Here is a 16,241-nt window from a genome sequence, read left to right as displayed (position 1 = left end):
CGAACATTATGTAGTTGCCCGCCTGCCCGCCCGGCCGACACTCCGACGGGTAGTCGTGCTGTCACGAACACACAATCTCATCATCTTAGACAGAATTTAAAATACGGATAAAACATTGCCTAAATCATTAGGTTAGTAATTTTATTACCATTATGATACGTATTGGTGTACCTAAACAAGCGTAAAAATTTAAGTATGCGGTAATTACGACTTTTGAACTGTTACGACTTACAGTCACTTCTGAAGGGAAATTAAGATATTACTAATAATATAAATGCGTAAGATTAGGTGGATGGATGGATGTTACTAAATATATCCAGAACGGCTTAAAGTATCTCGATGGAATTTAAAATAGATGTAAAGCATAGTCTCGAGGAATACATAAGCTATCATAAATATAGTCTTTTAACATTCCGCGCCAAAATGTCTAGTCTAGTAGGCTGTTGGTTGTCAAAGTACACAGTAAAATGTAGTTTATGCTCACAAGTTTCTTAGTTAAGTCAGATTGGATACAATTTCATACTTTATCGATTACGATACAAAATTTAGCGTAAATCCCTTCAAAATATTCGCCACTAAGTCACACATAATTAACTTAAGCACTCAGACCACTGCCTCCCTCCAGAATAGCGCGATTTTCTAATAATCCTGAATGACATTGACAGCTGTCAAATAGGGATGGGCGTAAATGCTTAAAATCTAGTGTTGCGCCAATCCTCCAGTTCCGATTGTTCTCTTAACAATACGTACCGGTGATCCAAAGTTGTGTCCGATCTCATGGGCTAGTGTGAGCTGGCTGACTTTCGGCGGCACGCGGCTGTTGTAATTGACGAATGTGATGATGCCGGTGTTGAGCGAGCGCTTGGTGCTCTGGTACATGCCGCCGTTCGTCTCCGTGTACGTCTTGTATTTCTCGCAGATACCGCCCGAAGCACCACTGGCACTCGCCACCCACGCCAGACCTGACATATGATTTGATATTTGCTTGAACAAAATCTATACTAATATAATAAAGTGTTAACATACACTACTGCGTAGCGTAGCATGTCAGTCTATTTTTGAATAATTCTCTTTTTAATAAAAAGTCATACACTTACTACATGTCTATGCTATATATTTTCACGCTTTTAAACTCAAGGGGTAATTAATTGGAGAAAACTTTCATATGGGACCATAAACTACAAGCTGACAACATCAAGGAAGCACCGTTGCCATGGTAATGGTAATTGTTATCAAATGTCAATAGTCTTCGTTGCCATTTGTGCATTTGAATTTTGACATTTGCATTTGAGAATTTGACAATTGCAAATAATAAAATAGAGTTTTTATAATTCCATGCGTATGAAGCCGCACGGGAATAGCTCGTCATAGATAAAGTGTTCTAAACAATAATCAAGTTTTAGTATACCTAGCGTGCCTCCTGTGAAGTCTCTGTAGGTGAAGACGTAAGCTAGGCAGAAGTCCTCGTGGTTGCCGAGCGAGTGTAGATTAAGGAAGTTGGAGACATCGATATTCTCCTGGCAGAACTGGTTATTCTCTGCGCCAAAGTGGTGCGGACTGCACATCGAGTCGTCGTCGATCTGTAGAATGAATAACATGGAAATATAGACAAGTCCTTTTCCTTTAAGTATTTTACTTTACCAAGATTGCTATTCCTTCTATGGGTTTACAATTTATATTTATTTCAACCACAATCTTGTTTCTCATCTCGTGACAGGCACGAAGCAGTTATAGTTTTGTTAAATACTCTGTTAGGTATCTAGCAATTTATTGGTGATTAACTTTTTCGTATATATCATTACAAGGGTTTCTTGCCTTAATTCGTTGTACTTCAAATTTGATATTTCTGTGCTGCAAGCGGCCGTCGAACTTCGTATCTCTATATATGTAGTTGACGGCCTCCACGTGATGCGATATTAGTGACAGGATCTCTTCCCGCGTCTTCATGTCAACTTCGCTCTTTTTACTTCTATCTCGATGCTGAAAAATAAAATTAAAAAGTTACAAAATATGTTAAGACTATATCTTGCTTATAATTGCCAATAATCAAATAATAATTTTAATATTCCATGTGTTGCAATAAAGGCTACATCGGGACATGTGTAAATAATTACAATATCTAGTAATGAATTAACAACAATTTAACAAGGCATTAATAAACTATTCAAAACTATTTTTTTTTAGTTGACCAATAATAAGAGTTTACTTTTTTTTTACAAAAATAACAAAACGTTACCGACGTTTACACAAAGAACGTTCCATAGCTCGTTACCTGCGCTGTTTATGCGCGCGTTTTATGTTTACGGGAATTTTCTAAAGAAATAATGTAACATATTTTAAAGAGTTTGCACAAATTGTTGCAGTTTTATCATTGTTGTTGCAAAGTATTTATTCATTAAAGCGTCGAGCGAAAATTAATGAAAAGTGAAAAAGCATTTATAAAATTCTAGACGTCATCACGATTGCATAATGTTGAGAAATTACCAGCCGTCATTTCGTCACAGTTTAGAGAAAATTGCGACATGATTATTCGATTTGCAGTTGAATTAAATTCAACGGTATTTTACTTTATAAAGAAGCAAGTTCCAAGAGAAATGCAAGCATAAAGCGAGAAGTTAAATAATTTCTTGGAACGGGATGATATACCGAGGAAGCTAAGAACTTTAGTCTTAAAGCGACATAGCATACGCCTCTAGTTTTATATTCAAATAGTTAATACAGAAAGTGCAGTATTATTCAAGTTTTAAACATTTCGAATAGATAAAGTAATATCTTGTAAGTTCCTTTATCATTTAACAATTTGTGGTCTACATTAGTATGGGGAAAACAATAAAACGCGATAAGAAAAAACATTACCGCGGGTTTCTACGCATAGGAAGGGGATATATTATCTTTCTGTGCGTCACGTCCTGTTCCTATTAAAGGCCTCAACGCATCTGCAAATGCAGATGTCCATAGGCATCGGTGAATACGCTATTTTGACGAAGGTGGCTTGCTAATTTGCCATTTTAAACTATGAAAAATCTTTGGAAAACCGAGACAACAATGGCATTTGGGTTTTTTTTACTTAATTTTTAATTTATTGTCGCATATTATAATGGTTACGCAAGTAGCGAATAAAGATAAGCTTAATCGATTTCCTCCGGCCTTGTCCACATTATAATATTGCGAGTCTAATTTGATTACTAGCTCGTTTGTTTACGGGTCATTTATCATTTTCACTTCTGATCTAATGGAGTTACAAGGATTTGAAAAACAAATTACGAGAACTTTGTGTCCTATAATATATGCTTATTATTTTAATGTATTTATCTATACTAGTCGTTTATCTCCCAACTTGATATTTCTTAAGAAATTGTATTTAGTTACAATTGAATAAGAGAAATATATAGCTAGACGGTGCAATTTTAATCAAGTCTAGTTTCACTAAAGTTAAGACTTTGATAAGAAAACTTAGAGCGTCTATTTTTTAATGTTAACTTAAAAACCAGTCTCAGCGATAGTTTGAATTTATATATCACGAGTTTCTTTAAGTCTTAGCTTTGGATGTAATTGAGTAATCTAACAAAAGTTAAGCATTGAACGAAATTTCCATCATATTACTGAAAGCTTTATCTAAAATACTTATCAAATAGGAGGCGTGCTTTCGAAGTGTAAGCCTGCAGACTTTGTAAGCTAGTTGGCAACAACGTCACAACTTAGCGCATCGAGCAATAACTTTCACGTACGATCATAAACCGTGTCTACATTTAACACAAGCTGAGATCTATTCAATACGAAATTGTTCACGTGGAGGATATTGCCACATATTTGTTAAACTATTGGAACATCAGTCTTGTGTAATACTAAACAATCTGATGTCTTGAACGTAGAATAGTTTTCTAAGATACCATTACACAATTCAGTTCCAAGTATAGAGTCAAAGGTAAAATGCGTGTTAAAATAGACTCACATCGGGGAATCCTTCCCTGACGTGCCGCCAGATGAGCGGGTCTGTCTCTATGAAGAGTGAGCACGTGTTCCTGTTGTCGTTCGCAGCTCGCCGCTTGCGTGTGTGCTCGCCAGTGTTAGCTGCTCTCGAATATTTGTTGTGATGCTCCCAATGCCTAGAAATAATAGGAATACTACTTATAGTAGAAGATAAAAGTACTAGGGGAGCAGAGCTTAAGTAACCACTGCTAGGTCTCAACATTTCTAATAGGTACGGAAGGAAAAAAATAATGTAAGAATTATGTAATGCGGCACTTCAGTTAAACCCTTTTCTCTATGATATCCTGGTACATTGTAGTTGGAAAAATCTAAGATTGGTATAACAAACGCAAATGTGCGACTGTGTGTTCTTATTAGAACTCTGAATTAGAGCAAATCTATCTCTGCATTTCACAGCTGTGTGACTTAGAAAAGTAACCAGAGATCCAGTTATCGATAACGATGTGGTAACTACCAATCCATAGGGATAACGTCGCATTTGCATTACAATGCCTTATAGAAAATGTATAAATTTTATAGGTACTTTCATTTAATGAATTGACCCATGAGTCGACCGTATTAGATGTGATAAGCCCACACGGGTAGGAAGACCGATGAAAGAATGCATTGTGTGAAGAGATATGTGTAATAAGAGAGTGACTTTAGATATGACAATTATAGGAAGTATTGAATTAGTACATGCCGCCCCTTTTGAATGAAACATACCTCGGTGAATCGTCTCGTAGGCTGTTGGGATGAGGCGGTGTGTGAGACGGCTGTGGTTGCGAGGGTGCGGGCGAGGTCGGCGGGTCGTCATCGACCCCAGAATTCTGTATGCGGTCCATCCATTGCACCACTTCGTCTGTGATACCGCATCCACCCACGTGACCTGAAAACGAAAACATTTATAAAACATTATAACTATTTTAGTTATTTTTTTAATTAAAATCGTTTTATTTTTCCTGCAAAGTTTTGTTTTTCTCTTTTCCTTTTCCTCATAGATTAAAAGTAACAAATACATTATATTTATTTAGTTAATAAATGACTATTAACTAAAAATAATGATTGCTCGTTGTACGGTAATTAGGTTGATTAGTAATTATTTCTAACACACACAAAATAATAAAATAATAAGTTGATTAATACGCTTAACTTCCTCTAGTTTCAAATAATTTAGATTAGTCATTATTAATAGAATTAATGCCGTTATATTTGAATCACAAACAACATAACCTTTAAAGCAATTCATGTCATTTCCACAGACAAATTCCCATATTTTTGGCTCAGTTCTATCACAAATAAGGGCAAAGTGCAAACATTAATGTACATAGGTTTATTGTTGATCCAAGATTTACATTTGCTGTAGCTTTTGTCCTCTATCATATGTTTTAAAGGGGATATTGCGTCCAGCCGGCCTATAATTCACACATTTCACAAAACACCAGTATTTTATCGTTTTGTAAAAGCCAAGACAAGCTGTTCTACAAAACCTGTCATTTGTATTTCGATTTCTGAAATACGTTCAGTATTAGCACAAACAATATAGTGTGACACTCTATAATAAAACACGTGTACCTCTTTGTATGTCGCCGATTGATACTATAGAAGTATTGTGGTTATGACACTACTATAGATGTTGCTCGCCACTTCGCCCGAGTGATATCAAAGAAATAGTAAAAATATAGCCTATGCTACTCAGTGATAATATAGCTTTATAATAGTGCAAAAAAATTTAAATCGGTCCAGTAGTTTTTGAGTTATTAGAATACATACAAAAAAATCAAATCATCAATCTTACTAATATTATAAATGTGAATGTTTAGACGGATGGATGAATGTTTGTTAGAGTTTGTAGCTTAAACGGCTGAACGGATTTCGAAGAAATTTGGCATAGATGTAGAAGATAATCTTGAAGAACATCAGGCTACTCAGCTTTTTTTAATCTCGCGCGAGCGAAGTCGCGGGCGAAAGCTAGTATTAGTATAGAAGTATATATTCGTGAGTTTGTAATTCAGGATTCGAATCATAGTTAATATCAAGCTTGTGACTGTCTCTACAAATAGCCTATTAATTCTAACTGTACAAGATGTACCGTTCATTAAACAAACGACATACGTTTTTCCTAGACTGTCCGCGTCTTGCAGAGTTGTGATATTTCGCATAATATCGCGGACGGCTTAAATTATTCATGACAAAGTCCAAGTTTGCGGCTCGAGTTAGCGGGATGGGGAAAGAAAAATAATGGACAGGCGCTTCTTAAGTATGTACCTAACGTCCAAGAGAGCGCTGCGTGAAGTTAGATTTATTACAACTAATTTTTTAGCTGACTGTACCGTTTTTCGCTTATGTCTGTTCAATTATTGTGATCTGCTGACATCTAATCTGATATACCGATTTTATAAAACGGTATGTCATTTGACTGGAGTATTCTTCAGACTATTATGGGTTTAATGTAATATTGTTTTTTCCATCCCTACTCCTTCTAAATTACATTGCGTTGTTAAGAAAAATCTATATTATAAATACTTCAACTACCTAGTCTCAGGGAGTTAAGAACAAAGAGGTGAACGCAAGGGTGAACGGATACATAAGTACATAATCGTAAAACTAAGAGGGTGCAATTAATGTTAGTGGAAGAAGGATTAATTAATTTAAACGAGTGTGCTACTAGTCTTGGGGTAGGATTATCATACAAATGTACATAGCATCATTTAAAATATTTGCACAAGTTGTATGTATTGATCTGATCAATTTGATTTAAAGTTAATAAGTTAAAATATTTAGTTTAGTAAAAACGACAGACAACATAATATTTTTATCATAGTGAATGGTGTTCAACATGACATCCGTAGTGGCGACTAGACATTTATTTGCTCCGAAAACATTTTAGCGTAATTAAAAAGTTGTAACATCTACTCTGTAAACAGAACAAAAGCGCGCCAAAAAATATGTTAACATCAAAAAAGTGCAGACGAAATAACAGGGATCCTTTTTAAAAAATTAAATAACGGCATATTAGTTTAGTCCCGCTTGCGCCACGACTGAGGCATGTGAATGCAAAGAGAATAAAGTGACGGAGTGAGTGGGAGAAGAGAGTAAAAAAAATCGGAGCGCAAACGAAGCAACGGGGTTTTAAAATTAAAATGCGCTGAATGGCGGAGTATTTTTTTCGCTCATGTGTCGTGTTAGGGCGCATTGGCGTTCGCATCCGGTGCGCTGCATTTTAACGAAGCTCCTGCGCGACCGCCAGATAGCGGAAATTACTCGCTGCCGGCACGCGCCGTTAATGCCTACGCTCCATACAAATCTCATATTTACTCACTGCATTTTGCATATAATCACATTCATTATATTCGCTTTCGCCCGTTGTGTTGCTCGTACAGGGGCAAAGTTACCTTGTTACAAAATTTTAGATAAAATATTCTTTGTTTTCGCTATTATAGTCTGAGTCTAGAATGTGATGTATTGTAGACGTCGCTCTAAGCAACAGAATTCAATACAGGGGGCGCTAGGAGTAGAGTTTTTTGACGAAATGACAAAAAGACGAGAGATAATCCAGCTCTACAATAATATAACTCTGGAGAAATCACGAAGTTATTCTTTCTCTATTAAGCACTACCTTTATAAGTGTATATATATGAAATTTCTAATAAACAACCTTCTAAGAAGAAATAATTTTACTTTCCTTACACTCAGTTCTGTTAGCAGTATCGAGATGAAATATTCGCGACAATATCCAGCCAAATGCGTCCCCACGAACGACGCTTTATTTACAAAAATTGTCTGATATTAAGCCACCTTACTCTCAAACTGGGGCTGACAATTTTTTGATAATTATTACGATAAAATATCAATTTAATTATAAAATGTTTGAATCTTTCAAAGCTACGTGCTTCGATTTAAGATATAAAATATGTCATCTAAATATTAATAAAGCATTAGATTAAATATCAATGGATATATATTCCTTGACAACTAAGAGTTTCATATTAAATCTAAATAATTTTACTTACAGTACCTACATATAAATACGCACTTGTTTTATATTCTTGAGAGTAAACAAAATATTCTGAATTAATTTAACTGGTATTTCACTAGTAAGTTGGAATATCCGCATGAGTCAGTGATACGAACAAGTTTCAACTAGAGCGTTTAAACAGCGACATTAAACACCAAGCATGGCCATTAACTAAATTTTTAAAACTCCACAGCGATATACATCTGTAATGGTTATTTAATGTTTTCGTTGTGAAGTTAACAATAAATGTAAATAATATACTTTAAACATCATCTAATACATAAGATTTCTCTAAAGGTTTAGACTTTACAGGCTTTAGACATTGCCTGTAACGTAAACGTAGTTCAAGAATGTCCTAAATTGCTATAAACAGATAAAAGACCATCTTCCACACATGTCAGACAGACTTGGGGACAGAAATACATTTATTTAACGGGTTTAAAATTTTGGTTTCGTTAAAGTAACGCAAATACATTAGGGGGAAAACGAGAAGTGGGAACACCGAAGTGATCAACGATTGCCATAGACGTCCATAAAACTAGCGGAAATACAGATGCGTTGCCGGCCTTTGAGGAAATGGTACAATAAATTCATCCATTATTCGTCGAGTATAAGTTACATAATAATATAAGTAAACAGCACAATATAAATGTAAATTTAAAAACTCTGTAACGACATTTAAATTGTTAACAGTTATAAATAAAACATTCAGAAGAATAACTACAAAAACATTTAACAAATATGCATTCGTAGATAAGCCCCCATTTCTTAGCAAGCAACATTTGTTAAACTTTCTACATTTCACTATGCAGTTTATAAAAATATTTTCTTTTAATCGTATTACTGATAGAGAAATGAAAAGGTAAAAGGTCAACGTAATATAGGCTTATTATGAAGAGGAATGAATTGCATATACGAGTACAAGAACAATTTAAAAATGTGGAGGGATACGTCGAAAGAAGTGGTCAGTTTGTTTGAAATATTACTTAATTAAAAAGGAGGTAATGATTGAAATGACGAATGATAGATTTTGAGTACAAAAACGTAATTCGACCCTATAGACTTGGGATACCTACTGACAGAGAGAACTAGAAATTCCTTTAGTTATATTCTAGCAGTTATAGACGTACATACTGCAATAACAAAAGAGCAATATTCCAACGTCGCAATACGATTAAATGAGTTTGTACACGAGCTCTGAGCTGCGAACGAATCGCACAACTTGCGTATTCCGCTGAATTGAATTACCTACACGCAGGTTTCATTTTGTGTAAGTGACTTGGACAACCCTAGTTGAAGATTGTTTTTCCGATTGGATCTATCAAATATTTACACTTTTCCTTCAGCGAAACACTTAAATAACAGGATCTCCAAATGCCACTATTTTCATTACATTAATAAGATGTCATTTGCCGTCATAGTATAGTTTAAAATATTTAATAAGTCGTGCATCATCTGATGGGCACATTTTGGGTGACAAATTAATTAATTAACTTAACTATATACTTTGATCAAGATTCATACAACAATAACAATAACAGTATAGTACAAAACTTTAGAAACATTTAAACTATTTGTACATTTGGACGTCATTCAGATAAATTTCTTAAGTAATAAAAGAAACGCTATTTAAACTATAGTATACTGTAAGACTTCTAACTTAAAAGCTTTGTGGTAACTTTCAAATGTATTCAGTATTTACATAGCTTAGTACAGCAAATAGTTATATAGCTTTGTACCCATGTGAACTTTTCTATAAAGTAAATAGTTTTAAAACTCTGCTAGGATTAAATTAAGATGTACATCTGCAACTATCGTGATTTTATAGTGATTAAATGAACTGTAATAGATGGACGCATAGAGTAACCAAATGGGCTGGACCACAAGGCACCAGAGCCAGAGGGCGGCCGTGCGCGAGATGGTCAGACGACATCGCGGCAGTGGCGGGTTCGGGTTGGCTGGACGTGGCGAAAGACAGAGAGCACTGGTCAAAGTTGGAGGAGGCTTTTACCCATCAGGGATCCATACAAGCATTAAAAATAAAAAAATAATATATAAGTCTATAATAAAACATAAAGTAATTGTATGGAATGTATATAAAGCTAAATAAATAAATAAATAAATAAATAAATGAACTGTACTCGTATCATTACCAAAATCCCAGGAAACCTTAGCGTTAATTAATTCCAAAAAGGTCATCTTATTCCTTAAAACAAGTCAAGAGCGTAGTTACTTTAAACTTTATCCTATAATATTGTGTCTATTCACGTATGTATAACGAGATTTAGACACGCTCAGAAAGGATCGAGTTTATTTAATCAAACTTCCATTACGTTCACGTCTCGGAGCGTGAAGATAAGGCTTATTCGAATCAACTTCCGCGATTAATACCCACGGAGCTCGGTAAGTATTAAATTGCCAGATTCGGTTGGAATTGTTTTTGCGACAAATGAAATATCAGGAGCAGTTTGCTGGTTAAAGCCGGTAAGCCGGGCAAGCAATTTGTAAGGGAAGTTGGTGCGGCGCGAGACGCGACGTGTGGAATCGCAAAGCTAGCCGAGCCCGAGGACGCTTAAGAGTTCTATTGTGTACTGAGGCTTTGCCCAAATACACAAATAAAGTAGGTAAACGTTTTATAGAGGTAACGTTTACACGTGCCGTTTAAGTTAACTCATTTCTGCCAACTCTTGACTAAGGTATAGATTAGAATTACGCCATTAAATACAACCTCACATTTAATTAAACGAATAAAGCAATATTTTTAAATTAAAATTTTCCTCAATTTACCACGACACTATTTTGTTTTAACTATAAAAAATATCGGACGGTATCCAATCGTCATCCAGTTTAAATATGACGTAGGAAAAATTTATAACTAGGATAAATGTGGAAAATAGTATGTTAATCAACATAACCCCAGCGAGACATTCAGAACAATAGTGTGTCAAATGATTGCCGGGCACTAACAAACCAACACGACGGCACTACTGTTGTGTATCCGAGCATTAAACTAGAACATTTTGAGCACAGTCCTCGCACGAAGTTGATTGTTAACAATGCAGATCTCATATAACATGTAATGGTCCGTAGCGGTCAATTTGTTCACAATCAAAATTCAGCATATTGATTCAGAGTTTCATAAATGCATAATGGATTGTGAATTTGCCTAATTTGGAGCTTATATGAATGCTGACATAATACAAAATATTCAAATACCATAAATGGCCTCTATATTTTTTATTGCAAATGTTTCAATTTTTCCTTCTATTGGAGTTATGTTCCAAGTGACAAAAACCCAACTATAATATGTAAATTAATTCTTATTATTAGCATTCACACTCACTAGATATGTCTTTCGACAACAACTGATAATTGTAAGATGTTCTGCGTTTCTTAAATGAATATTTCATAGGATTCAACTCAACTCCCGAATATTACAGGAGTCCTGTTCTGTTCTTCCGATACTATTTCATAATGACGCTTAACTAAACCATTCTAGGAAAGGATGAAGTCAACAGGAAAACTTCAATTAAAAATGCTAATAAAAGATCTACTAAATTGACGAACTGTACAAAAGTGTATTACATGTTTAATTTTTTAATGGATATCCTATTATAATTCCATGTACTGAAAACTCGTCTAAAGCCTTGAGATATTTAAGTACAACTTCACCTGTCTTAATTAAAATTCAAAAGCTGTCTTTACCTTATGTGTTTGTGCCAGAGTTTGAAGACTGAGAGCTTCTCTAGTACGGCTAAATGTGCTCTTAAATAGGCTTACAACTTTTCGCTCATAATGCGATTTCTTATAGGACCTCTTTGAGGTCTTTTATTTAACATTCTCAGTCACATCCTCACATGAGATTCTTATTGCTTAAATGGTTTTAAGAAAAATAACTATTTACAAATTATTGCGATATTTTCTTTATTCTCTTATAAACGTGTTTTTGTAATCAATTTCGTAATACACATATTGCAACCTTTTGATTAAAGATATATTCAAGTTATTTCAAAATAAATCTGCAGCTATACAATTAGAAGCTTTACGCTTCACTAAATAGCATTCATTATTGATTGAACAAATCGTTTCTTTCATATTCAAATAACAAGCTGATACTGAATGAATAAAAAGGGACGGACCCCCAGTGCCAGATACAACTGTCCAATAAGTCGTAATGAAAACAAACGTAGCTACAAACGCGACCCCTGTTTACTCCCTATATACCTATTTATTTCTTTCCGATCAAATGAATGTTTTATTGCCGAACTAAATAATGTTGCCAGTGTATACTTATATTTGTGTATTTTTTACCAGTATGGGATGTGGAACTTTAAATGATGTTATGCCTTACCAATAAGTACTGGTTTTAAAATTAAAGACGAAAATGGAATCCGCAAACCAAGCCATAAAGGACCTCTGGCTAAACTATTAAATTATAGCTGTTGTTCGGGAATTCGTCTGCGTGAAATTAAAAAATAATAAAAATGTAGCCTATGCTACTCACTGATAACGTAGTTTAATAACGGTGATTTTTTTTAATCGGTCAAGTAGTTTTTGAGTTATTTCAATTAATATAAAAATCCAAATCTTTTCTTCTCATAATAATATGATTAGTGAAAGTAGTAGTGTGTTGTTGGTAACACATAAGTCATAATTTCTCTAGGATATATTTATTTATTAAGTTATGAAAATTATTATTCTGAATATTAGTTCTGTAATAATGCTAAGCAAACAATTTATTATAATCTTTGTTTAGATATAAATGAGGTCAAGTGCAAAACGCGAGTGTGCGTGCCAAATTTGCGCATGCAACGTTACACGAATTTACTAATCGCTGTTCATTACGCACTGTACAATAAAGAACATGTTATCCACTTGAGGTGAATTCAATCTGATCAATACCGTTAGATAGGAAGTAGCCTAATTACATTTAACATAGCGGATATTGCTCTAATCGACAAAATCTGATTTTACATGTTTCATTTTATAAATAAAATATGAATATATTAAATTTTATTCAAAACTATCTCATATTTCCACACAAAAGCTGTACCATTAACGGTGGTGCACACAAAAATTTTTCTCAAAACAAACAATATACAACATAGACAGTATTAATTCCTTAATTATTTCTTATTTTGTAGTTATTAGTGGCGGGATAGGAACAAGAAAAGCTGGTAGTAAATAGAAACTGTTTATATATAGTAGCATTCAGGTAGGCTTTTACTCGTGTACATACCGCACTGAAATTGCGCCCGCTAAGTTGGCAAAAATGCAAAGCCCGACGCTCGGGCGTGTTGTCGACGCGAAATTACCATTTCAGTGCAGCCTACGGACGAATGAATATGTATCGAGACCGGCTCGGAATGTGGCTGCCCGGTTTGATGGCAATTTTGTTAGCGACGCCGAAAATACATTTAAATATTTCGATTTGTATACAACTCCGCTCATGATGGATATGCGTTGAGTTATGCATTACATTGGTTATCGTATTACGAGTAGATGAACGTACAATAAATTTTTTAATAGAACGTCCAACTTTTATGGACATTTCACATACATTTTGTGTTGTAGTCAGAATGATCTGACAGAGCACGGAGCCCCGGAGCAAATAGAATTAAACTTTGTTAAACGTTGCGTTGCTATCCATTATGCGCGCGACACACTGCGGCCAAACTTCCGCGCTCCCAACCTCGACGAACTGGTGCACAGTACTCGATTCCGACAGTTAATGTTGTTACTGTTCACGCCGAGGATTCGGCGCCTGATTTAATGCGATTAAAACACTATGCGCCCCGATTGCAGCCCGAGATGCAGATATGGAACAAAACGGTACCACACAAACTATTGCTACTAATGTAGAATCATGAGTAAATGATTTGTGTATTGATTTTTTTACGAGCATAAAAAATATATGTCAAGCTATCCAAACCATTTTATCTTAAATTGTATGATATTATACAGATCGAAAAGACATATTTGAAATACATTATACCTTAAAATAACAGAATTTAATTCAGTTAATCTTAGAATTTGGTATTATTGCACAAAACTTCGTCAATAGCACTACTAGTCTGATCAATAGAGTTCATTTTTGCATCGTCAAAAATACTTCAAGGTTGTTTTAGCGCGAACGTTGTTCCCATTACATAATAACGAATGAATCAAATTTTGATTGTTGTTTATCAATTCTATGAATAACGACGCCCTCTTCTGAACCAATTCAGAAATATTTATCGTCAATAAAGTTCAGAGAGTCTATCTCGAACAATTGGGTAACAGTTGCGAGTATGTGGAATACATACGTAGGCGACAAAGTTTATATGAGATTTGTTGGTGTACTATACGTCCGGTAGTGGCACTGTAAAAATTAATACAAATTTTGTCGATGCGTTACGAAAACCATTCCACGAATATTCGTGATAGGCATTATTTTTGCTCGAAGACTTATTGGAATCAAAATACTATTCGTAAGATTAAGCTACGCTTTTCTGTTACAGGTTAAACGTTTGTTAACAAAGAGGTATACTTTTTAATTCATTCAATAATTATGATGATTACCTCACAATACTGCAAAAATCAGAAGTGCTTTTCAGCTGATTTTATTACTATTTTGAGATAATTCGAGATGAAAACTTGGAGATCATGAATAACGTAATGTTTTACTATTTTAACTTATTTATAAGTGTAAAGACACCGATAGAGGTAGACGTAAAAAGCGATGGATGGATTGCTTGAAAGGTACTACGACTAAAAAGGGAGTGGTGACTGAGATGACTGATGATAGTTTCTTGTAGGACGAAAACCCGGTGCGCCGAACCTGTGCGAGTAAGATAAGGTAGAGATGATGGGTGTTTTACTATTTTTTCGGCATTTATACAATAATGTACATAAATAAATCGATTGCGTGTATACTGAATGCGGACCGCGTACACTCCATGCGTACCAACGTGAACAAGGATTACGTAGTTTACTGAATCCGATTTCATCCTACCGACACGAAAAGCGAAATCCTGACAAATAATCACTATACTAAATCAAGATGAAAGACGTATTTTTTCCTCTGCGAAAACGTGAACTAAGAATTCGATATATTTTTCCTTTCCTCTTACCTATATTTACGTTTATTGTTATTTAAATGCCGTAAATTAAGTTATACCATGAAAAATATGTTTGTATCGTTACGTATGTAATAACATTACATATTTTGGTTATGTACATATTAATTTTGGCGATATTAAATTAAATATAGTGTAAGATAATAAGAAAATAAATTAAATATTATATTATAGGGAGCTTAAATATTAAGTTTTATAAAGCTTAGAATCATGTAAGTTTCCTTTGCATATTTTCATTTCATTTCGAAATCATATCAAACACATATTTTTTGACAACATAACCAAATCCTTGCTTCTTTAAATGCTTTTTTTATATCCTTAAAACTTCGATGTAGGTAGTCGACGTAAGAGGATGTTCACACCGTCGCGTATCCACGCGGTGACCGCATCAAGATAATGTTCGGGAAGTGATTGTATGTCAGTGTTTTATAATAATGACTTTAAAATTACAAAAAACCTGCTATCAATTCTCCTAAGCGTGTTTTTGCTTAATTATTTGGTAACGTTCACAATTATAGGCGATAACTTGATATATTTACCGGTAACTAAGTCGATATTCCTGTAGTTCATTTTATACCTGTCAATTTTTTTTCATAATTTATAGCGGTACTTGTTTTTATTATTTTCATAAGTTGCAATATCTCAATTAAAATATGATATTGTAATTTAAATCTTAAATACATTAACCAGTATTAAGCCTTTATCTACGTGCCATATAAACGTTGGTGTTCCGGTCCGTATGATTGCAATCATCCGTAAATACATTCTGGCCTTCCCATATTAATGAAACTAAGGCCAGGAGTGATGTATATGTTTTTCCTTGTTTATTTTCAAGAAAACATTGACGACAATTCGTTGTTTTATGTCCAAAAACACACTCGTGGAGTCAAAATAATTACGTTTTACTCTGATTATCCTGTAAGTTTTAGCGAGCTTACTAATATTATAAATGCAAATTTAGATGTATGAATATTTGTTACTACGTAGCTCCAGAACGGCTTAACTCATCTGGGTGAAATTCGACATAGAAATAGGTTACTGTCTATAACAGGACATAGGCTATTTATTTACTCGTTTTTCTTTCAAATTCCATGCCGATAAGTCCCGTGCGAAATGTAGTAATCTCAAAAATAACT

General features: G+C 34.4%; 1 protein-coding gene across 1 annotated transcript in view; it reads right to left on the bottom strand.

Annotated features, from left to right (window-relative positions):
* LOC106103498 (disintegrin and metalloproteinase domain-containing protein 10-like) overlaps positions 1 to 16,241 on the bottom strand; it is a 62,969-nt gene that overhangs the window by 4,886 nt on the left and 41,842 nt on the right. Inside the window, exons 5-10 of the mRNA XM_013283276.1 lie at positions 4,696 to 4,858; positions 3,953 to 4,106; positions 1,816 to 1,980; positions 1,409 to 1,580; positions 751 to 962; positions 6 to 58 (exon numbers count right to left, since the gene is read on the bottom strand). Coding sequence (XP_013138730.1) covers positions 6 to 58; positions 751 to 962; positions 1,409 to 1,580; positions 1,816 to 1,980; positions 3,953 to 4,106; positions 4,696 to 4,858 — 919 coding nt within the window. The remainder of the gene's footprint in view (positions 1 to 5; positions 59 to 750; positions 963 to 1,408; positions 1,581 to 1,815; positions 1,981 to 3,952; positions 4,107 to 4,695; positions 4,859 to 16,241) is intronic.

Source organism: Papilio polytes, unplaced genomic scaffold (genome assembly GCF_000836215.1).
Source record: "Papilio polytes unplaced genomic scaffold, Ppol_1.0 DF823731.1, whole genome shotgun sequence".
Lineage (NCBI taxonomy): Eukaryota > Metazoa > Arthropoda > Insecta > Lepidoptera > Papilionidae > Papilio > Papilio polytes.
This window is presented reverse-complemented; position numbering and strand designations above follow the sequence as displayed.